Here is a 26,452-nt window from a genome sequence, read left to right on the forward strand (position 1 = left end):
GGGGCGGAGCCGCTCCGGGGTCGCCGGGGCAGAGAGCTCGGTGTTTGCGGTTCAATGAGGAGCGGTGGGAAGTGCTGGCGGTGCCGCTTTGGGGCCGTTCCCGGCGCTGGCTCCTCCCAGGCCGCTCCCCGGGATCGCCCCGGGTCGGGTCTGCGTGCGGCGCATCCCGGGTTTTGTATCGCTGACTTGTTGCCGCTCCAAGAGCTGCAGTTTCACTCCATAGCCTCCTTCCAGGAGATTCTATTATAAACTAATCCTCTCTATAGAAACTTTAGTTAGTTATTTTTTTAAACAGCATTTACTGGCAGTGGTGTCATCTTTTGGTTTTTTATTCCCTTGCCCCTTGATATCAGGCATAGGTTGAGTGGAACTGGCCTTGAAGCAGTAGAATTGCAAACAATGTATGCTGAAGGAATAACCTCCAACATTAAACCCTCTGCCCTTAGCTGGGAGAGTTTCTGCCATTTTAAAACTTAAAGGGATAATGTGTTTCCTGGACATTTAAAGAAAAAAAACTCCAGGAGCTGAATGGTGGTTTCTCTGTCACATCTTATTTTGGCTATTGTAAGAATCAGCTATTTTATGTCAAGCTAGTTCTAGTCATTGCTTCAAGTAACTTCTTTTTTTTAGTGTACTTTCAGTTCTTACACCTTCAGTCAATTTTTGAGGAAATGAAACACAATTTTACCACTTTCCCAGCCTCTTCATATGCAAGTTCTGCCTATTCAAAATTAAATGGTTAATTAGCATAAAGCAATTTAACCTACAGCCCTTTGTTTACTTCCAAAGAGATGGTAAACACTTTGTATTTGATAGAACCTCTAATTAAGGGTGTTCATTATGTATAATGCCCATGTTAAATAAGGTTAAATGGTTTTATCTCCCTTTCTAGAGCCAGATTAGCCTCTCTCTTTGGCCTGGATCAAACAGTCTCAAGCCAGGGAAATGATTTCTTCCAGTTCACTGCACCAAAGCAGCCCAAGAAGGGTCAGACAGCAGCTGGTGAGTAACTGGGCTTGAGCATGGGGAACACACTCAGCAGCACGTGTGTGTGGGGAGAACAAGGGCCCTTGTGAGGAGCAGCAGAGTAAATAATTCTCTGAGCTTTCCTCAGGGGTGTTTTCCTCCTGCACCTGGATTTTCAGCTGGCCCTGGGTGATTTGGGACTCAAGCCTTTGTTTCTTTGTAATTCCCACTGGAGTTACTTCTCCTTGTGGGAAGGAAGGTGCTGTGGTGGTGTCCCCAGCCCGTGCTGTGCCTCTGAGAGCTGTCCCTGGTCTCTGTCCCCACAGGGCAGCCCCAGAAGGCGCCGGCGGCCTCGGGAGCCCCCTCGGTGCTGGTGGCCACGGCGGTACTCGCCTATCGATAGTAAGTGACCCTGCTGCAGCCTGTCCCTGATCCCAGAGCGGGGTATTCCTGGATAAATGGGAAGAGACACTGGTTTTCAGCCATATCTGCATGGTGGGAATGCTGCAAGGCAGTGAAGTTTCTGCTCAAGAACAGTTTCGGTTGCTGCGCTGCAGCTCCGGGTGAGGCAGTTCTGAGGTAAAGAGCAAGCTCTGGGTCTGGCTGTGCCTGGGAGCTGTGTCCTGGCTGCTGGGCTGAGATCCTGCTCTGCTTCAAGAGGCTCTGTCAGATGTGGTTCATGCACTTCAGAATTGAGGCATGAGCAGAGTGAGAGCACTAAAACTGTTTGATGCTACCATCATGGGGAAAAGTTTCTGCCCTGGATCTGTGAGAGCAGTTTTCAACTCACTCCACTATGTGTGCTCTTGCCTGTGGGCAAGCAGGAATTTCTCTAAGCTAAGCAAGACTGCCTGACATTTTATACCTGGGAAAAGGGATCTGAACTCTAAGCAATTCTGATTTAGGAGCAGCTGTGCAGCTGAATGTCTCTCTTATCTTCCAGTACAAATGGGCAATACTTGAAGCAAGGCAAGTATGGAGCAGCTGTAGTGGGGAACCATGCCACCAAAGAGGTGAGAGACACTTCCTTCCCTAGCTCTGCCCTGCTGAGGGCTCACTGCTATGAGATGGTGTTTTTGTGAGCTCTCAGTGTTTTGCTTTTGGTGTTGTTCTCCTGCTGCCTTTCTGCCTCTTGGGTTTTCCTGGGGCCCAGCCATCCACCTTGGTGACATCTTTCTTTCCTGCAGTCTGAGTTTGTAAGATCTCTTACAACTCGTGCCTGAAATAGTTTGCAGTGTTTCTGGAAGTCATTTTGGTATTTATTCAGCATGTCTTTTATAACTGGATCATGTATTTGTGCATGTGGAAATGAGTATAAAGGAAAATTCTGTCCAGCAGTACAGAGATGCTTTGCTTAAGTTTTGTTCTTTTGGTATCAAAAACATCTTTCCTTCCCAAGTGTTCCCTGAAGAACACAGAACTGAGGTGCCCAGTAAATTGGTGTGTTTGCAAGCTGCTTTGAAAACTCTCACCCCTCCCTGGTGTTGGTATTTGTGATGTTTCATATCCCCTAAGTCCTCATTCATGTCTCACTAAGTTGCTTCTGCTTTGGCAAGAACAAAATAAATCTTAGTTTGGTAACTAAATTCCTGAGTCAGTGATCTGGGAAGTGTTGAGCTGTGTTGTTCTGGGGGAGCTGGGGAGGGCAGGCAGTGCAGGAGGAAGCTGAACCAGCTTTCCTCAGGCTGCCTGTGTGATATCACATCCAGCTGGGAGCAGTCACTGGGTCACTCCCAGTTCACCAATGAGCTGTGTCCAATGCAGGTGCACAAAGGAAAACACATTTCCATAATAATTATGTTTAGTAGAGCCAAATATGTCAATAAATCTCATATCTGTGTTGTTTAGTGCTTGGAAAACTCCCTCAACTCAGTGTGTTGTGTGAATAGGTTGATGCAAAGGTTACACACACAAACCTCTTGAGGGAAAATGTCTTTTCCCAAAGGTTGGTCAGGGCCTGGCACAGCTGCCCAGGGCAGTGGTGGAGTCCCCATCCCTGGAGGGGTTTAAAAGCCCTATGGATGTGGCACCTGGGGACATGGGTCAGTGGTGACCTTGGCAGTGCTGGGGGAGTGATCTTGGATCATTCAGTCTCTTCCAGCTTAAATGACTCTGATGGTTTGATGCCATGAGTGGGGAGTTCTGTATCTGGAAGGGTTAGTGCACCATCTTTTTCCACTGTAACTGTGAAAAATGTGGAATTAGTTAAAGCATGTTTTTTATTATAAAACAATGAGTTTCACTTGCTTGGTTGCTGCTGCTAAATAAAACCCTTGAAAATAAACCAGTTTTAATAAGTGTCACAAAACTGTGTTAAGTATTTTTGCTGAGGTATTTTTGCCAAATAAATACTGAGCCTTAGGCTCTGCATGTGACAAAGCACCTTAGAATTGAAGAGGTTTTGAGTTCCTGTTTTTGTTCTTTTTCCTTGTCTAATTCCTTGTGGAATCCAGTACAGGATCCTCCTTTACATCAGCCAGCAGCAACAGATCACCTCTGCAAGGATCCACCCAGGCTTTGTGCTCACGGTGAGACCCTGGCTTGGAAAAGCTTTTTTTGGATCACAGCAAACACGAGGTTGGCTCTAAAATTCTTCCTTAAGCCTTGGTTTAAAATCTTTGAGTTCAAACATGTGAGTGACAGAGCAGGAGGTGTCCCAGTGTGACTGTTCTCCTCATGTATTGCACAAAAGGCTGTGACAGCTCCCTTTGGCTGAGCACCTCCTCAGGAGATTTCCAAACCAAGACTCCTGTAGGAGGTAAATTATTACCTGTGCTCACAGATGTGTTTGGGGTTTGCAGCCCTGGATAAAACCAGCAAAATTCCTTTTGCTAAGAGTTTTGAGTTAAGTGTCTGAGAGAATACAACTGAGTAAGCAGAAGGAAATGACAGCAAGGAAATGTTTTCTCTCCGAAAATTTACACTCAGCATTTTCCTGCTGTTGAGAACAATCTGGAGCATTGTGAGCTCTAAAATGGAATCTCTCAGGAAGTTGGTTTCTGCCAGTTTTACAGAAAATTGATGTGGTGGTTTACTGTTCTTAGCTCGTCATCAGATGGCATCAAATTTCTTTGTATGAGAGATAGAAATTTCACTCCAAAACAATGAAATTTCTGTCCCAGCTTAGACCTTGCTCTCTACTTTTTTATAACCACATGCTTGAAAAGTTAAGGGGTTTTATAATCACTTCTGATGACATGGGTTTAGAAGTGAGGAGGAAGAGATTTCTCTAACTAATTCTGGAAGCCTAAATACAATAAACTATGACATGTAAATTACTCTCACTTAAAAATTCTCAGTATATATCAAAGAACCCGGCTTCAAGGGAGCTTCTGAAAGGTTCCACCTTCCTGTGTGAACTGCAGCATGGAGGAAGCACTTAATATTTGCTCCCATATTTGAGTTACAGTAATTCTTCCATGAAATCACATGAATAAAGGCTAATTTTGAACTTGGGCAGTAGAACAGCAGGGTTCTTCCTGCCTTATTTCAGTAGCTCTTATTTTTAAGCTTCTTTTGGATGTGGGCTTTTAGTTCATTTAATGTCTAAGATAGAAGTGATTTCCTCTCCCACAGGTTCAGCCCAACAATTACAGCACGTTCTATGATGATCAGAGGCAGAACTGGTCCATCATGTTTGAGTCAGAAAAGGCAGCAGTGGATTTCAGTAAGCAGGTAACTGCTCCTCTCTGGGCCAGCCAGTTCTGATGGCTGCTTTACAGCAGGGGCAAATCAAGCTTTGTTTTCACTGGAGTTCAGCTTTGAGTGTGTGCATAACTGTGATGCAGACAGATCTGAGAGGAGCCTGCAATGAGTTTTGTTCATTAAAACAAATCTCTTTGAGGCTGGGAACCTGTTGCTTCTCAATATTCCCAAGTGCTGCATATCAGCAGTTCTGTAGAGCAGAGGGTGTTTAATCAGCAGCAGTGGAATGCCCTGGGAGTGCATTTCTAACGTGGGCTGGATCAGTACAGCAAGGAATGCATCAGATTCCTGAGTGGGACTTGTCATTAAAGGCCAGAGACACTGCCAGGCTTTCCCTCTGCAGGTGTGCCTTGCCAAATGCAACAGCTCTCCAGCACTGGACTCAGTCCTCTGCCAGGATCTCCTCCTGGGAGAAGGGCAGGGGGTGGAAGGAGGAGACTCCCTGGAGGTTGCCTATACAGGATGGCTGTTCCAGAACAACGGGCTTGGACAGGTAAAGACACCTCTGCCACCTCCTGCTGCTGAGTGGGACATCCTGGCAGAAACCTGCTCCTCCAGCATAGTACTGATGTTGATGTTAAAGTGTACTTTGGGCATTTGTGGCACTGTATGTGGGGTCATCTGTATTGCCTATAGAATATCAAGGGACTCTGGCACATTACAAAAAATATTCCTCACTGAAAGGGTTGTTGAGCATTGGCACAGGCTGCCCAGGGCAGCAGTGGAGTCACATCCCTGGAAGTGTTCAAAATCCATCAGGATGTGGTGCTTGAGACATGATGTGGTGGTGAACAGGGCAGTGCTGGGGGAATGGTTGGACTTGGTAATCTTAGAGGGCTTTTGCAACCTTAATGTTTCTATTATTCTGTTATGTTCAGGGGGAGGTGATTGAAATGCTTTTAAATTTCTGTGGGCACTCTCACACATGAATATTTAATGTTGTGTTTTGCTTGACCCAGTCCTGTCCTAAAGCAGGTCTGAGTCTCCAGTTATCATTCACTTCATGAAATTGTACTTCAGGACTAAAGCTCTGTCTTATGGCTGAGAAGCAATTTTGGTAGTAGTGGGATGGGAAATAGCATTTAACCAGAGGTCCTGGGAGTTTATGGAATGTGTAAAGCAGCATCCAGAAGCTTGAAACAATTGGGAAATCCATATATTTTGTGTTCTTGTTCAACTCTCAGGTGTTTGACTCTAATGTTAACAAAGACAAGCTGCTGCGGCTGAAGCTGGGCTCTGGAAAGGTCATCAAGGTACAACTTCTGGCACTTTCATTACAATAATTCAAGTCTCAGAGCTTTGAATCCTGAACAAGATCTGCAGTAATTCATACTTGCTATTTCTGTTTCATTTATTAGCAAACACTCTGTGACAGTGACACTGTGACAGTGACTCACTCAAGCTTTGCACAATAGAGCCCAGTCTCCTTTTCAACATCAGTGTTGGACAGGAGTAGTCCTCTTTGGTAAAAAGGAAACTTCCTGTTTTCAGGAGCTGGGGTTTTATTGTCTTTGTTTTTCCTGGAAGTCGCTTCATCCATTTCCCTTGTTCTTGGGGAATTGTTTTTCTAAAGGAAACAATTTTTCATCCAGGTGTTGTGATACTCCCTTATGTTATCCCATAAAATCAGGGTTTGAGTCAGAGATGCTTTTGTTCAGGTCACTTCCATGACCTGAGTAATTAATGTATGACCTGTATAATTCAAATATGACCTGTTACAAATTGTCTTTTATTGAAGGTGTGCTATTTGTCTACTTTGTTTTATCCTGTATCTTACTAATTTTGCCTGGCTGTTGGAGCCATCCTGTTCAGTGCTGGCATCCCTTGGCCAGTTTGCATTGCTCTGACTTCATGTTCCTCATTACAACTATATTCTTTGGTTGCCTTGTAAATCTAACCAGAGCAATTCAGATCTCTTTGGAGTCCAGTTCTCCCTCAGAATGCTGAGTGAGTTTGCCACTGTGTTGTGGAGCTGCATCTTTATTCTTAAGTTAACACTGGGGTTTACAACTGACTGCCAGGATTTGTGGCAAGACAAAGGTTTAGGCTGCACATTGGAAATAAACAGGATTTTGCAAGAATCTCTCTATATGTTTTGGAACCTTTGCCTGAAGTTGAAGTTGTTGTGATGGAGATAAATAATGGCATTGATCCAAGTGTTGCTCTCTCTTCTGTTACCTGTGCACACCAAAGGGCTGGGAAGAAGGAATGCTGGGCATGAAGAAAGGAGGGCGAAGGTTCCTCATCATTCCTCCAGCCTGGGCCTACGGGGCTCAGGGCGTGGCTGCTCGAGTCCCTCCAGACTCCACTCTGGTGTTTGAGGTGGAGGTCAGGCGGGTGAGTGTCTCCTGCCAAGTGCTTGGTTTCCATCTGCTTTGTGACTGCAAGGGGGGGAACCTGCTGGTAGTGTGAGAACTCCAGCTCAGAAACTGTTAGAAACCTCAGCAAGGTGTGTATCTTTAATTCAAACAAACAAACAAACCCTAAAGAGAGCCCTAAACCCAGAAAATCCCTCAAGGCTGTTTGTCTGTTGTTACTGTCTTGGGATCTTTTAGCTGTCTTATTTGTGAGTCACTTGGGAATACAGAATACTGTGGGAGGAATGAGAGGATGTAAAGACTCAGCTTCTCCAGCTCTGAATCAATTGGCTGCTTTTCCTTGAAGTGCAGGAGCTCCACAGGCAGTGGCATCACAAATAAATTGATGACAATTTTTACAGAAACCCAGAAAAACATCTCTTTTTTTTGCTTCATGCTTTTTAAGGTGAAGCTGGCAAAGGAGTGCTCTGGTTCAGATGGGCTGAGTGTCAGTTCAAGGGATTCCCCTGCACCTTCTCCAGTTCCCAGCTCAGATGGCTTCTCCTCAGACTCTGGTTTAGTGCCTCCCTCCACCATCCCTCCAAAGCCTGGGTAAGAGGCAGCATGGCCTGAACAGCTTTCTGTGATAATGCTGGTGATGCCCACCAGCACTGATACATCATTTGGCAAATGTGGGGCCTCTGTGCCAGCTCAGTGCCCTCCATGTGGCAGAGCAGAGCTTGCTAACAGGACTCACTGGAATTTTCTGCCTGAGTGCTGAATTACAGATTAGAGCAGTTGGAATGGGCTCCAGTGAAGGAAATCATTCCAGCATTCCTGAGATCCAGTGGGATTGAGCTGTGTGGGTGCTGCTCCAGCAGCTGTCTCACCTCAGCTGATATCATTGGCATCAGTTTGGACCTTCTCAGTCTCCACAACTCCCAGAAAAGAGGGTGTAGCCAGGTGGGGTTGGGTTCTTTTCCCAGGTAATAAGTGGCTGGGGAGAGGAAATCACCTCTTAAGTTACTCCAGGAGAGGTTTATGCTGGATATTAGGAAAACCTCCATTGATAGAATGGTCAGGCATTGGCATAGGCTGCTCAGGGTGGGGTTACCATCCCTGGAGGTGTTCAAAGAATGCAAATGTGGCACTTGGGGATGGGGTTTAGTGCTGAACATGCTGGGGCTGGGTTAGTGGTTGATGACTCAATCTTAGATGTATTTTCCAACCTTAACAATGTTCTGTTCCTGGAATTAGATGGGTCAGTCACCCTTTTTAGGGAGTCCAAGTAAGTGCTGCTCTTGTTGCCATAAGTAGTTTATTGGACTTGGTTAAAATTATTTATACCAGAACATGGTTGTTAAAGCAATCAACAAAATTATCTTTCTACGATCAACTGTTCCAATGGCCCACAGTGGTATCCTGAGCATATCTACAGATAACACTGCAAGGACTGTTCCAGGACTGTGGGCTAAAGGAAATGCTCATGATGTGAGAAACCAGCTTTCCTAGGGAGAGGTGTATTTAACAGTATTTATAAATCCAGAGCGTTGGCTCCTGAATGGCTCCTGGCTGATCTCCACTCCTGTTTGGCTTTGCAGGGAGCCAGCTGTCCGGGCCAAGTCCAACTCCATCAGTGAGCAGCTTGCAGTAAGTGCTGCCTTCTCGAGTAGAGAAGCCTATTTTCACTTTAAGCATTGGGTACTGCTGAAGATAAAGTGAGCATCATGCAAGACACTGGAATGTTCACCTTACAGCAGCTTAGGGCCTTGTTTTTGTAGGAATTAATGGTTGGACTCCATGATTAATGGTTGAACTTCATGACCTTAAAGGTCTTTTCCAGCCTTTCTGATTCTGTGATTACCAGGATGTGAGGAACCCCAGCCCCAGTTCCTACTCTTAAATGAAAGTGACTTTGACCATGTGGATGTTCACAAGGCTGATTGTCTTTTGAGATAAATGGACAAATTTAAAATAGATAACAAAGGAATTGGGCCATTCAGGATAAGTTTATAGAGCTGCATGAGAAGACTTTGTGCCTCCAGACAGAGAAAGCTGCTAAGCAGCTTCCTGGACTCACACATTTTCATGTTTGTTTTGTGCAGGGATAGATTTTCCTCTGTAGTGACAGCACTGTCATCCCAGAAAGAGGATACATGAAACAAGCCAGATTAACAAGCACACAAGGTAGAACCAGGATTGAAGAGCAGATTTTCACACAGTCATTGAAAAATTGAATCAAAACTCAGTCTGAGGTTTAGAAGTGTTTGTAATACCCCAAAAGCCTGGGCTGAGACAAAGGGAGAGTAACTAAATGTTTCTTTTAGAACCCAGATGTGGCAAAGGCAAAGCTGATTTCTCGGATGGCCAAAATGGGACAGCCCATGCTGCCTTTCCTTGCTGGGACAGCAGGGAGCCAGCTGGACTCCAGTGACTCAGAAATAGAGGTACCAGCCACAGCAGGGTGACTCTTTCACTGCTTTTCCTACACTGGGGGTTGCTTGAAGTGGGATCTGTAGCAGTGGCTCTGCCCTTGTCCAGGGAAATCTGCTCTGGTTCTGTGACAGAAAGGTCCCACTTGGGTTCCTGGGGTAGCACCTTGTCTCAAGTGACCTTGGGCTCAGGCTGCTGCCTTGTTCTTTGGTGTTTCTTGTAACATGCAGAAATGTTTTTAGGATCCCAACACTCTGAGAGGGACAACACAGCCAGTGGCTTCAACCAGACCCTCCCAGCCTGCTCAGGCAGTGCTGCCCACAGTGTCCCCACAAGGTAACGTGCTGGGGAGCTGCTGCACTCCCTTTCCACTCCAGGGGGGCTGGGGGAACAGAGGATTCCTTCCAGGAGCTGAAATATGAGGTGGAAGCTTCTGATAAGGCTTGCTGATCCATGAGCCATGATCCATGGAGCACAAGACAGTCCTTGGAGTGTTTCTTCATTGTGGTCTTGTGCTTGAGGAAGAGCCTGAGCTGTCCTGTCACTGGGCACTGAGATTGGCCATGGGATTGGTAAATTGAATGTTACAAATCCTCTCCCAGTGAACAGTACTTCTAGGAATGATGGAAATGCAAGTGAAGGAAGGGCAGCATGGGGCTGGATGTGCCTTCCCATGATGGAATGGTCACATCAGCTGCTGGTCAGCTGAGCAGCCTTCAGAGTCAGTCTGAGTCACACCTTGTGTCAGTGAACTTCAGAGCTATATCTGAATGAAAAGAGGTTGTTTAAGTGGACCTAGAAGTGGGATTTCTGGGAAAAGTTACTGTTTTCTTGACCTATTATCACTTGCTTGACTGGATTTAGTTTTCACAAGGTTGCAGACAGGCTTTTGTTAAACTTTTGTCTGTTCAGTGGTTTGGTTGTTGTTCGGTTTTTTTGCCATTTCATACTAAGTGAATTAAATTCTTTTGAGCTGCTTTATAGCATGCTTACTTTATTTCTTCCATTTCAGTACCTCAAGCATCTGGTGCTGCACCTTCAGTGTCTTCTGCTGCTTTAATTCCTGCAACGATCCAGCCCCATTCAGCTCTGCCTGGAGGAGCACAGGGCTTTCAGGTACCAAAATGAAATCAAGGAGAATATTGGCACTTCTGTCCTTTCTCCTGAGTCTTCTCCATTGCTGGGAGCAAGGACTTGAAAATAAGGGTGAGAATTCCAGGCTGTTTCCTGTGACTCTTTGGCCTTCTCAGGTTTACACCATATGCCTGTTAAAATTTATTCCAAAAGGGCCAGTTTTCTGTTTATGATGGGTTCTTAAACTAAGGATGAACCAGGCTTTGTTAATACCTGGTTTTGTAGTGGGTACAACAAAAACTTCCAAGTTCCTCAGCAATGAGCAGTAAAGTTGTAATCAAGTTGTGCTGTGCTTTTTGAGCTCCTTTTAGGAAATAACCTTGTGTTCAAATTAACATCAGAGGGAGCTGTTCACATGCTGATCTGACTCTCACAAATGTAGGATGACACAGTTTTGCTGAAATTTGAATGAAGGTGGGAACTAATTAACTGTCAAAAGAAAAGTATTATTTTCTTTCACAATTACTGTTGTGTATTTTGACTTTCCAACTCCTTAATTCTTGGATTTTTTTTCTTTCTAAACCTCATCGTTGCTCTTGGGCTTCAAAAAATATGAAACTGAGGACATGGGAAAATAGCAAAACACATTCTAACCTATTGAATTTGTCCTGCAAGGCATATCCAGGAGTGGCATTTGCTTACCCCCAAACTGCTGCATCTGCCTCTCAACTCCAGCCTGTGGGTCAGATGTATCCTGCTCCTTACCAAGGTATGTTTTAAAGGGTACCTGCTTCTCAGAGGGCTGCAGCTCCTGCAGTAAACAGTTGGTGATGATGGTTTATGGCTGTGGTAGCACTCTGCTGTTCCACAAATGCTGATTTTCTAATATCAAATAGGGTCAAGCACTTCCCAATAAACACTCATCTCTTTCTTACCTTGAAGAGCTTTGTGCAGTGTGAAAGGGGCTGGAATTTCTGTGTCTTCCTAAGGCTGGGTATTATTAAAGGAATTTGGTAGATGGTGCTTCCAGTTATAATTAAAATTACCAGCCAGGGAGAGAATTGAACTGGAAATGGCAAAACCTAGGAGGGCCCAGAGGCATTTAAAGAACCATTAAGTCATCCCAGTTGGTGAAGTCTTGAGTGAACTGAGCCTTTCTTGGAGCCTGTTTTTGCAGTGCAGTTTTAAAAACTGACCCTCACTGCTGTGGTTTGATTGAGCCTCTGCTTTGATTGTCCCTCTGGTGTGTCTGGGGGCTTTGCTGCTGAGCTGAGCTGTCACATGGCTCAAGAATTTCCTGTAGTCCAACCTGCCTGTTGAGGTTATTTGGGAAATACCTACATTATTAATTTTCCAAATACCATGTCCTTTTAATTTCTGGGCTTTGCTGGTGGTAGGCTTCATGCTACCCAGCTTTTGCTGTGTCTCTGTGCAGGTATTTCCCCTTGTCACTGTAAATCTCTCTCCTTTCCCTTCAAGCCCCTGGAGATGTCACTTCCTTTTTGATGACAGAAGCTCGGCAGCACAACACTGAAATCCGACTGGCTGTGAGCAAAGTCGTGGATAAAATGGATCACCTGGCTGCCCAGGTATGGATAAAATGGATCACCTGGCTGCCCAGGTATGGATAAAATGGATCAGCTGGGCCAAATGGATCACCTGGGTGCCCAGGTATGGCCTGCCCAGGAACTTTCTGCTCTCCAGGTGTGCTGAGAGCAGTTGGCTCTATTTAAATGCCTGCATACAGTAAATGAGTAAAATTCCAATATTATCACACCTTCAAGTGGTAGTAGTTCAGCTGCTTGTGTAAAAACAAAGTTTAGGCTTGGGGAAAAGTGCTATCTTACTGTCTTGAATATCATGCAATGTATTGTTTGGAGGATTCCCTGCCCTCTGGGAGGTGTCACACTTGTTTTAGGGCCTGTTCCCTGCAGCTGAGCAGGAGGAACAGTGAAATGCCTCTTTGCATGTGTCTGACTCTCACCTGCGCTCATGAATTCATTTCAAATGGCTTAAGAATTGTTTCTCCCTGCAGGTGGAGGAGCTGAAGAAGCAAAGCACTGCTAACAGCTCCCTGCTGCCTGGCATCTCCTCTGTCACCATGGAAGCCTCCATGATCATGAGCAACATCCAGCGCATCATCCAGGTGAGCATGGCCAGCTGCTTTCACTGCCATCAGCAGCTGGGGCTCTCAGTATCCCTAAGGAGAGCAAATGTCCAGCCTCCCATGGCTTCTGGTTTTTTGTGGTCAGAATGAGGATGAGACTTACAATGATTTCCATCCCTCTTTCCCCCTGCAAAAAGCTCCTCTCAGCATTTTGGGGTTTGGGTATTTTCTGAGTCAGAGTTGTGGGTATTTAATGGACTTTGACAAAAGGTTCATGTGGGAGAAGTTCAGCTTCTCAAACCATTATGGATTTACCCCCCAGCCTTCAGCAGAATGATTTCACAGCTGAAGTACCGCATTGTAGAAACCACCTGCTTCTGCTATTCACCATTTAATTTTATGCTTTGAAGCCTTTCTAAGCAGCAGCCTTAAAAACTTGGGGTTGTGGGTAAAGAAGTCAACCAGACAAAAAATTTTCTAGAATGTGATTTGTCAGCCACTGTCCTGTGCCAGGATTCTGCTGAATGTGGCAGATGCCTCCCTGGGCTGCTCCCACAGAAAGGATGAGCATCACCACTGTCCTGCCTCTGTGCAAAACAAACGTTTAGGAACTGCTGCAAGGAAATCTGAGTAAGCTGAATATTGATGCTGAGCTGTGCTTTAGGAGAATGAGAGACTGAAGCAGGAGATATTTGAGAAGAGCAGTCGGATTGAGGAGCAGAATGAGAAGATCAGTGAGTTGATTGAACGTAACCAGAGGTAAGGGGTGGGAGCCTCATTGCATTCCAGACTCTCCAGCTTACACTTGGGCATTACTGAGGGTTGTTAGGAGACAGTCATATTCTGATATTTTGAATTCTTTTTCTAATGTATTTAAAGTGTGAGATTCCTCCCACCTTCTCTGCAGGGCTTATCCCCAAAACTCTGATTTACAGTAAACATGAATGTGTAAAAGGGGAACAAAATCCCTCATGTGTCTTTGAGCACACTTGCCCTGCTCCTGGGAGTTACTTTATTTTTGCTGGCTTTTTAGTGAGGTGAAGAAATTGTAGGGGATGTGGTGCCCTTTGTGGAGTTCAGCTGTGAAGCACTTATCCCAGCTGATAAAAGCTCTGCTGTGCCAGGCACAGCCCTCCCACCCCTCTGAGATCAGCACATCCTGTCAGATTGTCTGGGACTTGTCATGAATTCAGCAGAGACCTCCTGTGCTTTGGGATGTCACCTTTCCTGTGTGAGCCCTTGGCTCCTGGCCCTGGGTTTGCAGGAATCCCACAGAGTCTCCCTGTTCACAGGTATGTGGAGCAGAGTAACCTGCTGATGGAGCAGAGGAACCACTCCCTGCAGACCACAAACGAGAACACACAGGCAAGAGTGTTGCATGCAGAGCAGGAGAAGGTAACAGTGCCATGAACAAAGCCAGGGTTCTTGCATTAAAACAAACTGAGGCCTTGTTAGTCAAGGCAGTTTTCTTAGAAGGCAACTGCAGTTCTGAATTTGTTTTGGGAAAAAAAATTGGTTTTGATGGCTTTCATGACCAAAGCATCCCAGAGATGGAACCATTTCATGCTGTCATAACTTTAATGTTGCTACCTTGTAGGAGAGTGCCTGATTTATTGTTAACTGTGTAGACATGTGGCCAGTGTGTTGTGGAATTTTGTATCACAGGGCTTTTGAGTTGGAAATACTTCAGTTATTTAGTTGCACTGATAGTTGCAGAAGAGTTTTATTCCATTTATATATCACATAGAGTGAATATGGATACAAGAAAAAATGTATTTCCGACTGGATTTTCTTCATTGCACTTTTGTGCTTTTTTTAATGCTAATCAGAAGCTGTTTGTTTTTCCCAGTAACACTCTGTGCTTTTATGACAGGAGCTGTTGGGAAATAGCTTTTAAACCAGTGAAATGCATTTCTGCATGGCTGCATACCCTGAACCATCCCTGTAGGGCAGCCTAGCCCAGGAGTGCTGCTCTGGCTCTGCCATTGCATGGTGCCTGCTCTGCTTTCTCAAGCACTGCCTTCTTAAATTGCACCAGGTCCAGTGTTGCTCTGTGCTCTGCTGCTGAGCTGTCTCTCTCCAGCCCAAATGTGAAGTGACAAATGCTTCCTCTGTGTGAGAACCACAGCTTGGTGCACCTAAAGCTGACCAGAACTGCAGTTTCCAAAGGGTGGTAAAGAGCAGAGAAGGGCTGATAGTGCTGAGAGCAGGCAGGGAAGGGGCTGCTTTTCCACCCCCAGCCCAGGCTGCACACCCACAATATGTAGGAGTGTGAGAGATTCTAACCAGGAATAAATCAGACTGAAATAATAAATGGAATTCCCTCCTCAGTGAGGACAGCATCCTGCTGGTACAGTCAAACTTGGGGAGGAGTCATCTTTTGGAAGTATAAGATCCTCGGGAGTCTTTTGGGCCTCATCTTCAGCAGGACCCCCCGACTGAGCAGTCAGTGCCCAGGGATGATGTTACATGAACAGGCTTCAGGCCAGACCAGGAAAGCCCTGCCTTGCACTGGGAGATTGCCCCTGGTTCTGTGGGAGTATTGACTGTAAATATGAAGGCTGCTATTCCTTCCTCTTCCCTTTGTCTAGCCCAGCTTGCCCTGGGCCTGCAGTCACTGAATCCCCAGAGAAGAGGATTGATTGGAAGCTCTTTATCCATTGTTTACACTCAGATTTACTCTCCATTTATTTGGTTGTACCCAGGATCACTGAGGTGTTGGTTACTCACTGCTTTAGGTTGTGGATCTTTGGCCCTGGCAGAGCAAATCACAGCTTTAGGTGAAGGCTTGTGACCCATAAGTAATTCCCCACCTCTCCAGTGCAGGTCACAGCCAGGACTGCTCCCAGCTCTGGAGTGTGACATACCCTAAGGATAACTTTAGTGTCTTTCTTTTTACAGCAGGCTTCACTTCCTTTTCCTGTCTAAGCTTTTACAGTCCTTGGAGTAATTTGAAGGCTTCTCTGGCATGCCTTAGGCTCCTGTTATGAAGCATTTTGCTTTTCTGCTGATGAATGCCTCTGCCTTTCCAGTTGTGTTCTTAACCCTTCCTGTTTCCTGTTGCTGCTTTCTCTTCCCAGCACATGCTGCCAGTGGATCGGGGCTGGGACCAGGTGAGGCAGTGTCTGCTGACTGTGTAGCTGCTACATGGGTGTGCCCTAGGAAGTGCCAGCCCAGCTTCCTCTTGAGCTAGAAACTGATTGGCATGAAAAGAATTGTCTCAGAGCTTGGATGAGCACAGATTCCCTCACTGGAAAAGGGCTTTAGAACTGGCAGTGTCTCCCCACTGGCCCCCTCTTTCTTGGGGAGCCCTTTCCAAGAGCTCTCTCACATTGCTGCTTGTTCCACTCCCGTGGGAGAGCAGGATCACTGTTAGAGCAGGTAGAGGTCACCCAGGATTCCTGGTGCCTGGAGGCTGGAGCTGAGCTGTGGACATGAAGCATCCTCCGTTGAAACTTCTATCTAGTAACACTAGAGATCTCCTAGATTTGTTTTCTTTATTTGCCATTAAAGACAGAGGCCAGGGTTAAAATAACCTTTAGGTGTCCTTAGGTGTGCCATGGGGTTTGGTTTTAGCGTGCCAGGAGTCAGTGTAGCAGAGGGACATTTATGGAAGCACAGGAGGAAAGCAGATCTGGTTTTGGCCCCTCTCTGAAATGCCGCCTCCTCTTTAAAATGAGTGGTGTGGTATCCCAGCCCTCCAGGTCAGCACATCGTCCTCATCACCATAGCTGGAACAATTTTGCTCTCTGCTCTTCTGTGCCAGAAGGTGTTGGTCCTCATGTGAAGGGAATTCTCTGAGGGGGATAAAGCAGAGAGAAAATCCAGTTCTCCTGACCTTACCTGTTTCAAGAGTGTGAAAAATCTCTTGAGAATCTCAAAATAGGCAGAGGTGTGGAAGCTGTTTAGGGATTCCCTGTGCAAATTCTGTCTTAGCAGGGCATCCTCTGAAGTTTGTGTGTCACTCAGCCAGATTGGGAATGGGACTTTGTGTCTGTCTTGGTGCCTTGAGCCCCTGCTAACATTGTTTACAAGTTGTCTAACAAGCTGTGCTAGTGCCTGGTTTTGGGTGAATCACTGACTCTCAGCAATCCTAAATCTAAACAGGTCCCCAAATGACTGAGAGCTGTGCTGGGAAATGCCAGTCTTGCCCATGGGCAGCCAAGGTGACCTCGTGCTGTGTGCTCTGGGGACAGGCTGCTCTCCTGGCTGGGACCAGCCTGTGTTTAAGTGGCTCTTCAGTGATTTGTAAGCTTATGGAAGACAATTAGATGTTGGAGCCCAGGCTTTTTACTCAAATAGATGCTTTCATAGCCTGAAAAGTGAGCAGAGCCACCAGGCACTGGTACCAGGCTTAAACCTATTTAACCTTTTCAGGAAAACTCACTGGGTTGAACTGATGTGGTGGTGAGGTTGTTGGTAACCTCGTGCAGCTTTCTAGTCAGTCTGGACAAAACTGACATGGCAAAAAAGTCACTGTTGCCTCCTCACTCTGGAGATGTGTCCCTGATAAGGCATCCAACCCTTTTCTAGCTCTTCCTGAGAGAACAGTTCTGCTGCTTCCTCACACATCCATTTTCATCCCTTTTCCATTTTGTGCTCCAGGCCAAAGTTGCAGAGGAGCTGGCAGCTGCCACAGCCCAGGTTTCCCAGCTGCAGCTGGAGCTCACTGCCCACCAGAAGAAGGAGATGGACCTGAGGAAGCAGCTCTCCTGTGCTGTGCAGGATGCAGAGAGACAGGAGGCCCAGCTCAACAAGCTGCAGGCACAGGTGGCAGGTGGGAGCTCCTTCATGGCTCTTTTCTTTGATAAGTTGTAGTTTTTTCCTGTCTTCTGGTGTATCTTCCTGCTTTCCCTAGGATCAGTCACAGGGGATGGAAGAAGGGTATGGGTGCTCTGAAATATCTGAGGGATGTGCATCCTTGTCACCACTGAAGGCAGAGTGGGATGACTCAACAAACAAAAACATCCTGTTAAAGGGATGCCTTTTGTAGAACAATCATCTTGGCTTTTCTGTCCAACATCCTGTAGAGCAGCCAGAGATGCTGCAGTGGATGGAAAGCTGAGATAAACCTGAAGTGTTGTCTTGGTTTGAAAAGCCAGGTGTGTGCTGAGGAAGGCAGGAGCCTCCCCTGAACTGGAAACTGTAAATCCCCTCCCTCTGAATTGTTGAAATTTAGGGGGGGGCCTCTCAGGCAAAGATATGGGAGCAGGAATAACCGTTCTTTATTAGGGAAGAAAATAAAAATAAAATAAACAGTGCAGTAATATGGAACAACACTGACAGAGTCAGAATACAACCTGACACCCCGTGGGTCAGGGTGTTGGCAGCAGTCCAATTGGAATTGTGGCTGCAGCCCTCCTACAGTGCCAGCTGTGGTTCTGCTGGAGCAGGGATCCTTGACAAGGGTGAAGTTTTCCTCTGAAGATCCAGTGGAAAAGGCAGCTGCTCCTCTGGGAATCCAGTGGAAAGGCTGTGTATGGTGTCCGAGAATCTCAGATTGTATCCAGGTAGGAATGCCTGGTTGCTCCCTCTGGGCAGAGCATCTCCCCATGGGATGATGGAATTTTTATCAGTCATGCAGGGACAATCAATAGCCCATTAACAGGTGATATCTTCCCAGAGGGAGGATTGGTTTGTGGAAGAGATAAAGAAAACTGCCCAATGAACAGAGGAGAACTGCCCCAGCTCTAACAGATGGCAATAGAACACATCTTGCCTTGCAATCTAGGACAGGTGTTCATTCATTCCTCTGTGTTGGGCACTGCTGTGGCCCTACCCTGAATCCTGGGGTCACTTCTGCACCCCACATGACAAGAAGGACATTGAGGGGCTGGACCACGAGGAGAGGTTGGGAAAGGGGCCCAGCCTGGAGCAAAGGAGGCTCAGGGGGCCCTTGTGGCTCTGCACAGCTCCTGACAGGAGGGGACAGCCAGGGGGGTCGGGCTGTGCTCCAGGGAACAGGGACAGGAGCAGAGGGAATGGCCTCAGGCTGGGCCAGGGGGAATTTTGGTTGGATATTGGGAAAAATGTCTTCACAGAAATGGTTGCAAAGCCCTGGAGCAGGCTGCTCTTGATAAATTCTAGTCCCCGCTGCAGGCACAAGTGGGGTTGTTGACTGCACTGTGCAGGAGACTCTGTTCCTCCCCATCAGCCCCCAAAATGTGCTCCCCTGCAGCAGGAGTTGCACCCAAGCTCACAGGGAAATGGGGGTTTTGTTTGCAGAGCTCCAGGAAGCCTCTCAGGACACTCAGAGCAGGTTCAAGGCTGAGAAGCAGAGCCGCAAACAGCTGGATATGAAAATTGCAGCACTGGAGGAAGAGCTGACAGACCTGAGGGTGGAAAAGGAGACTCTGGAAAGGGTATGTCCAGTGCCAGCAACAGAGTTTCAGTTGTTTACTGAAGGTTAACCCAAAAACCAAAGGTTCTTGCTTTTAAATATGTATGTTAAGTAAATCTTGACTCGTCTGCAGGCTGGTGGAGCCTTTGTGCTTATGTTAATTCATTTTTTAAATTTTATTTTTATTGATTATTGTTTTTTTATTAGTCATTATTATTTATTATTTACTTATTGATCATTATTTACTTATGTATTATTATTATTTACTTGTTGATTATTGTTTGTTTTTATTAGTCATTATTATTTAGTTAATTTATTATTTACTTTTTTAAGTTTCTTATTTATTTATTTAATATCTTACCCAGTAATGTGTCAACCTTCCTTACCTCTGAGATAGCCTCAGCTTGATTTCAAGTGATGAAGTTCCCTGCCCAAAGAACCTCCTTCTACCTGAGGGAGAAAAGCTGCTTTGGTGCAGTCTGGCCTATTCTGTGTCATGTTCTGTGCTGCAGAATCTTGCAGAGAGGAAGAAGAAATCCCTGTCAGAGAGAGCTCAGGCAGAGGAGGAGATGGAGGAAATTCGCAGGTCGTACCAGCAGGAGCTGGACAAGCTCCGGCAGCTCCTGAAAAAGGCCCGGACCTCGACTGACCAGGCAGCAGCAGAGCAGGTGGGGACTCAGGGGAGATGCTGCTCCAGGTCTGGGGGGCTTGTGGGAGCCTACAGGCAGGAAATAATGTGAAAATGGTCAGCTAGGGGAAGAATGAAAGCATTAGCTGCTTGAATTCATGGGTTAGTGTCAAACTGAGGAAAGGAGAGGCACCAAATTGAGATTGTAGTACAGACAAGAGTGTGAGACTTGTGAGGAGTGAAAGGTTGTTTAGAATTATGCCAAGAGGTCTGAAATCTGGCCAGCCTGGGGTTTTGTGGCTGGAGCTGAAGTGAGAGGTGTGGGTGTGAGCTGGTGGCAGCATTCTGTCTCTGGGTGTCCAGCCCTGGCTCTCACCTCCTGTGCAAACACAGATCTGTGTGTGTGTGTTCCTGATGGTGTCTCTTGTGCCATGGGCAGCTGTCAGTGATCCAGGCAGAGCTGGAGTCCCAGTGTGAAGCCAAGTGTGAGCGTGCCCTGGCCGCAGCCAAGGAGCAGCACGCCCGGCAGTGCCAGGAGCTGTGTGAGCAGAGGGACTCCCTGCAGCACCAGGTGGCCCAGCTGGAAGAGAAGGTAAAGAGCTGTTCTTCATTGCTGTAATGGGCACTAAACACCAGCAGCTGTAACCAACAGGCTTCTCCCACCTAAATGGGCCTTGACTTTAACTCCCTGCCTGTTGTGAAGCTTGATCTCAGCCATCTGCAGGTGCAGGGGTTGGGTTGGGTTTATTATGGAGGAGGGAGAGCCAAGGTGCTGATAGTGCTGAACTGCAACAACAGCTACAACTTCCACTTCCCTGCACTGTCCTGAGTGGCTGCTTGGAGTGGGTGACACTGCCAGGGGCTGGACCTGCTCTGCTTCTTGTGTTTCAGCTCACAGCTCTCAAACACTCGAAAAAAGCAGAGGAGCAAAAATTGTCTGAGGCTCAGCAACGTTTGGAGGAGCTGGAGCCTATCCAAGAGAAGGTAAAGGAACAACACAGCAGCTGGATGGGAACTGGAGTGCAGGGAACACCAGCCTCAGCCTAGTCCAGAATAACAGGGATGGGAGTTCCAGAATATGGTGGGGAAGGGATAATTTCATGTGGCTTCCAGCAAACCAGAACAGGCCCAATAATGAGACCCAGCCTTCATTTCACTGGAATCTCAGTGATGCTGCACCTACCTATTCTTGGTGGCACTTGAGGAGCTGATGACACAGCTGTGACTCTCCAAGGCTGGCTTGGCTGTCCTTATTTTGGTGCTGTTGCTTTCAGCCAAATCTTTTGTGATGTGCTTAAAACCCCTCTCAGAGTTAGTGCCTCACTGCAGCCCTGGCCAGGTGGGGCTGTGGTGTGGGGAGCAGCTCTGAGGGTGCCTCTCCCCTGGCAGTTCTCAGCCCTGCAGGCAGACGTGGGGGCACTGAGGGCTCGCTACGAGGAACGGCTGCGAGACCTGCGCAAGGATCAGGATGGATCTTCCCCTGCAGACTACACTGAGCAAGTGAGCCTGACCCTCCAGGAGTTCTCCTTCCTGAACAAATGGGTTTACCTTGAATTATTTCTCTTTGACCTGACATAAGAAGGAAAAACTTAATTTTCCCCACAGAGCACTGTGTTTGTAGTAACAGTCCACAGAGGAAGAAGGGATGGGATCTAATCCTAGAGTCATGGTCACACAGAATGGTTTGGGTTGGAAGAGACCTAAATGCTTATCAATTCCATCCCCTCCCATGAGCAGGGACACCTCCCACTGTCCCAGGCTGCTCCCAGCCCTGCCCAGCCTGGCCTTGGGCACTGCCAGGGATCCAGGGGCAGCCACAGCTGCTCTGGGCACCCTGTGCCAGGGCCTGCCCACCCTGCCAGGGAACAATTCCTAATTCCCAATCTCCCATCCATCCCTGCCCTCTGGCAGTGGGAGCCATTCCCTGAGTCCTGTCCCTCCATGCCTTGTCAAGAGCCTCACTCCATCTTCCTGCTGCCCACTTTGTTGCCTAACTTCTATTTCTTATTAAAATTCTACATTTGAGGTTTTGATTTAGAAACTAAAATAAGAAAGAAGTGCCAGTCTGCCTTGGCTTTGTGCAGCCTGCCTCAGTTTGGGGGGATAAGTTTGGGTCACACAGAGTGGTTCTGAGTTAAGGTGGCCTGATGTGGTGAGGATTTCTGGTTTGGAAAGTAGATTATTTGAAAAACCACCTGTGTGTGTTTGGATTTATTGTTCCTTCCCTTGGAGACGTGCCTGGTGTCGAGTGCAGTGCTTCACATGCTAATGAATTGTGTATCTGTTTCCTGTCATGCTCTTTTGCAGGTAAAGAAGATAATGAATGGTGTATTTCAGTCTCTTCGGGGTGAATTTGAGCTGGATGAGATGTACAGTGGCAGGACAGTCCTGGGGGTGGTCATGAACACTATCAAGGTATGGCAGTGGTGAGAAAGGAGAGAGAGCCTTGGGCTGAAACCTCCAATCTGTGCTGTGAGACTGAAATAACTGAAGGAGGATTTGTTGTGGGTGGCAAAGCAGCCTGGTAGGAGGAGGTGATTCAGGGATCTGTGATGGTTTGTATTTAGGGTGTAACTTGTGTTCTCTCTACTCCCTTTTCCAGACTGTGACACTGCAGCTGCTCAACAGGCAGCAGGAGAAACCAGAGCATGGCAGTGCAAATGAGGAATGTGGCACAGGAGCAGGGAGACAGGAGGGATCACCTGGAGCAAAGACTGAGCACAGAGAGCCCCTGCAGCACAGCCCAGCACAGAGCCCTGCAGCCCCAGCTGACCCTGGGGAAGTGACCAGAGGCTCCCTGCAGCCTGAGCAGCAAGGCCAGGCTGCTCCTCACCCTGCTGGGCCCAGAGCTCCTGAGCAGGAGCAGGAGACACAGAGCAGTGGGATGCCAGAGGAAGAGAAGGTTCAGGAGGAGCGTCTGCCTCCCACAGCTGATTCCAGCCTGGATGCTGAGAAGGAGCCTGTGCTTGCAGGGCAGCCTGTTCCTGTTCCTGGGCTGGAGCAGGGGCTGGACAGTGTTCCCATCAGGAAGGCTGGCCCAGAACAGGATCCCTCTGCTGTGCCTTTGCAGGCAGCAGCTGCAGAGCCTTCTATTCCAGGAGCCAAGCCAGGAGAGGGGGATGAGGCAGCACCTCCAGCATGTCCAGCTGTGGAGCAGAAGGCAGAGGAGGCTGGGGGAGGTTTAGAGCCTCCTCCCTTAAATGGGGAGGAGGGGAATGGCACAGACCCCTGGGATGGAGCTGGCTCTGAGCAGGAACCTGCCTCAGTGTCCAGCAGAGCAGAGCCAGGCTCAGCTGTCCTGGGAGAAGCTCCAGGATCTCAGGAACTGGGCTCCAGCCCCAGGCACACACATTCCAGGTGAGGGGGGTGCTGGGTGCCAGGGTGACATGGGGCTGGGACAGCAGCTGGCCCAGGTGTGTCCCTGCTGCAGGACAGCACAGGCTGGGGCTGCAGCCCCCCCCAGGGGCTGGCACTGGGTGACACCAGCCAGGAGCTGGCACAGACCAGGCTGCCCAAGGCACATTCCACTGGGAGCAGCCTCATGTCTGCTGGAGGCAGTGGAGAACATTCCCAGGGGAGTGTGCAGCTCCTGTGCAGTGATCCTGGTGCCTGCCAGGTCCCAGACTTGCCCTGCACTGCTGTACAGTACCTGCCACAAAGGCTTCCCTCAGTGACAAAGCTTTGCCATCTCTCAGTAACAGAACTTGTAAAAGCAAATGCCATCCTCTGAGAGCCAGCTGCTCATTCTTTATCTCCTTGCAGCCTCTTTGAGGATGACAACTTCTTTGAAACAGCATCTCCTAAACCACTGAAGCCTCAAGTTCCCTCAGAAGAGGAGGATGAGGAGGAGGTGGTATGTATTTGGGTGTTTGCTCTGATTGAGGCATGGTCTGTAGCTTGTCTGTAACATCCTTCCTGTGGCAGTGGGGGCCTGGCTGAGCCCAGGGCTCCCCATCCATTCCCTGTGTAAATCAGGAGCATCTGGGGTGGGTGACTGAGCTGGGAGGGGCTGGCCTGGCTGAGGCAGTGGTGACAGACTCCAGCTGGCATGAAATCGGTGAGACTTGCCAGGTTAATTGAAGGGTTTTAGTGTTTGGCCCCTCTCCAGTCCTTTTTAGCCTCGAATCATAGAACCATAGAATCCTCAAGGTTGCAAAAGACCTTCAAGATCAAGTCCAGCCATCCATGTAGCAGCATTCACCACTGAACCATGTCCTCAAGTACCACATCAACCCACTTTTTGAGCACTGCCAGGGCTGGTGACTCCACACTGCCCTGAGCAGCCTGTGCCAATGCTTTACATTCCTTCCCAGCAAGAATTTTTTCCTGCTATCTAATCTAAACCTAATCTGAACAGTGAACCATCGCATGAGAAATAAAAACTTGGGTAATGAGGCTTCTTGTTCCCAGCTCCTCAGAGCTGGCAGAGATTGCAGAGCAGTTTGTGATTAGGAAATGCCAGGTGATTGTGGTGATTAGGAAATGCCAGGAAGCTGCTGGGGCTGAGCAGGTTCCCTCTGCTGTGCCTTGCAGAGCATGAAGGGGCGTCCCCCTCCCGCGCCGCTCTTCGGTGACGATGATGACGATGACCTGGACTGGCTGGGATGAAGATGTGGCTGCTGAGCCCTCTCCTCTGGGCATGGCCTCTTCCTGTGCTCTGAGCCCTTGGTGACCTGCCCACGTGGGACATTGGGAATGACCAGGGACTTCCCAGCTCTTGTCCTGCAGCTGGCTGGGGGCTGGCAGCAGGGGGCTCTTCCTGCACTCGTGGGTGCTCAGCCCCGTCACTCTGAGCTGCCAAACACTCTTAGCTTGGGCTGAGTGCAGGAGCCACCCACTGTCCCCCTCCCCTGAGCTCTGGATTCATTAATCTCAAACTTTTTGCAAATAGGAACTTGGTGAAGAGCTTCAGCAGAGCAAGTCTGGCAGGACCCTGCAGTGGCAACACCCTGTTAAAAAATCAGACTAAAATCTCCTTCCCCAATGATGAATTCCTTGGAATGTTTCTCAGTCCCCAGGTGGCTCCCCCAGGGACTCTGCACCCTCTCCCCACTGTGTCTGGGCCATGTGCCACTGGAGGTTCCCCCAGGAATCCCAGTCAGGTGTTTCTGTGAGCCCCTGGGGGCTGAGGTGGTTCAGGTGGGCACTGACTCAGAGCTGTGGCCCTTGGAGCTCGGGTAGAGCAGGGCCTGAGCAGCTGTGATGGTACAAGGAGCCCAACCCCTGCTGTGTGTTAGTCAGACACAGCTCAGCTCCTCCTGTGCCCAGAGCTGAGGGGGCTTTTGCTGCCTGTGTTTCCCTGTGGGAGCAGCCCCCCAGCTCTGAGCTGTGCTCTGTGGTTGGGAAATCCTTCCCCACAGCCCAGCCCCTCTCCTGTGCCTTTGGCTCTGCTGCTGTTGAAGTGTGACCATCCCAGCACCAGTCAGACTGTACAGAGGGGCTGGGCAGTCTGGGGTGTCACCCTGCACTCTGAGGGGACCAGGAGGGGAAAGGAGTGAGGACAGAGCTGGGCAAACAGCCTGGGGCTCTCACAGCACTTTTATTCTCCACTCATGGGCACTAACACAACTTCACCCCAGAAATCTTTAAAATAAACCCCCTGCATAAAATCAAAGGACTTAAACTAATTCTACTAATTCTGTGGTTTTGTTTCTACATCTGCCTTTACAGTCTCTGACTGGAATCAGATCTCTGTCCCCCTAAAGGTGATTTCTTGGGAGGAAAACACCCAAAAGAGCACTGGCTGTTGCTGTTGGGGTGTGGCAGGTCCCTGTGCCCTGTCCTCAGTACCACAAGTTGCTGAATGCAGCTGAAATTGGGGCAGAGACCAAAGCCTGTGGCAGCCTCCCTGCTGCCATGCAGGGTGACCTGGGCTGGGCCTTCCTGGGCCTCACTCAGTGCTCAGTGTGAGGGTGTTTGGAACTGGATTTTTGGAGGCACTTGTGCTGCTCTGAGTGTCAGTGCCCTGGTGTGGCCTCTGGACCTGTCCATGCAGCGTCCCAGGGGTGATCATGGCTCATACTAACAACTTCCACTTTTCATTCCCCATTACAGATAGACGCCCTGAGGGATTTGCATTTCACTTCTTGGAAAATAAAGTGCAATTAAACCTGATTTTTTTGCTTGCAGTGGCTTTACTTTAGTCTGGCTTCATCTGTCACCTGAAAACTGACTTAGTGCTGATTCAAATTGGGAATAATTTTATTTAGAAGCTGTTCTTGTCTGTTCTTGTTGCTGAAGCAGTCTCTGGGAAAGGAGGGGAGGTCCCTTTGTGCTGAGGCTCCTTGGGCTCTCGCATTGGACTGGATTGGGGTGAGAAGCTGGAGCACAAGGAACTTTCATGGTCACAGAGGGCACCTGCCTGGTTCTCCTCGGATTTTAGGGGAGAGGATCTTGGCATTTCTAGGGCTTTGCAGAGCCCAGTCCCTCCTGAGCTGCTTCGGGGCTGCAGAAAGGTTCAGCTCCACTGTGCCTGGGAGCCCTGAGCGGGGATTGGGGTACAAGAATTGGGATTGAAACTTGTTCCCCCCACACCCCATTCAGGCCCAGCAGGTACCAGAACCCCTTCCCCACCCTGGCCTGGACTCGGGAGGGGATCGAAATTAACCCTGTCTGTGCCTGTGTGAGCACCAGCCTGGGGTGCAGGGGCAGCTCTGGGTTTCCAGGGGCAGAGCAGCCCTGGGGAGGGAGGAACGTGCCAGGGCCCAGAGGGGACGGTGCTGCCTCAGGGGCTGTGCTGGGGCTGACCCTGGTCCCGGGGGCTGAGTTCTGGCCAGAGGTGGCTGAACTGGTGCTCAGCCCCTGCCCTGCCTGCCGAGGCTCAAGGACTCACAGAAAAGCTGCGGACGCGGTGCTGGCCCATGGCTGGCTTTAATGTCTGGTGTCTCTGAGGGGCTGTGCCC

General features: G+C 48.4%; 1 protein-coding gene across 1 annotated transcript; it reads left to right on the forward strand.

Moving 5' to 3' along the window:
• The first annotated feature begins 54 nt into the window (after window positions 1-54).
• FKBP15 (FKBP prolyl isomerase 15) lies at window positions 55-25,687 on the forward strand. Its single transcript, XM_031059228.1, has 30 exons — window positions 55-143; window positions 893-1,002; window positions 1,293-1,368; window positions 1,910-1,979; window positions 3,420-3,494; window positions 4,543-4,641; window positions 5,015-5,164; window positions 5,856-5,924; window positions 6,865-7,008; window positions 7,435-7,580; window positions 8,570-8,618; window positions 9,296-9,415; window positions 9,644-9,737; window positions 10,414-10,517; window positions 11,151-11,244; window positions 11,955-12,064; window positions 12,511-12,621; window positions 13,247-13,341; window positions 13,875-13,977; window positions 15,663-15,695; window positions 17,188-17,359; window positions 18,808-18,944; window positions 19,435-19,590; window positions 19,990-20,142; window positions 20,442-20,534; window positions 20,940-21,050; window positions 21,858-21,965; window positions 22,153-22,907; window positions 23,313-23,403; window positions 24,084-25,687. The coding sequence occupies exons 1-30, from the start codon at window positions 55-57 to the stop codon at window positions 24,156-24,158; spliced, it is 3,792 nt and encodes a 1,263-aa protein (XP_030915088.1). The 3' UTR covers window positions 24,159-25,687.
• The last annotated feature ends 765 nt before the right edge of the window (window positions 25,688-26,452 follow it).

The sequence above is a fragment of the Geospiza fortis genome, unplaced genomic scaffold, assembly GCF_000277835.1.
Source record: "Geospiza fortis unplaced genomic scaffold, GeoFor_1.0 scaffold85, whole genome shotgun sequence".
In the NCBI taxonomy this organism is placed as follows: domain Eukaryota; kingdom Metazoa; phylum Chordata; class Aves; order Passeriformes; family Thraupidae; genus Geospiza; species Geospiza fortis.

Bases quoted from the DNA above. Each gene is read 5' to 3' on its own strand.
- FKBP15 (XM_031059228.1), top strand. From the start codon at position 55: ATGAGGAGCGGTGGGAAGTGCTGGCGGTGCCGCTTTGGGGCCGTTCCC. The intron at 13,342-13,874 runs GTAAGGGGTGGG...CCCTGTTCACAG, and splicing joins TTGATTGAACGTAACCAGAG to GTATGTGGAGCAGAGTAACC. The intron at 13,978-15,662 runs GTAACAGTGCCA...TTCTCTTCCCAG, and splicing joins TGCATGCAGAGCAGGAGAAG to CACATGCTGCCAGTGGATCG.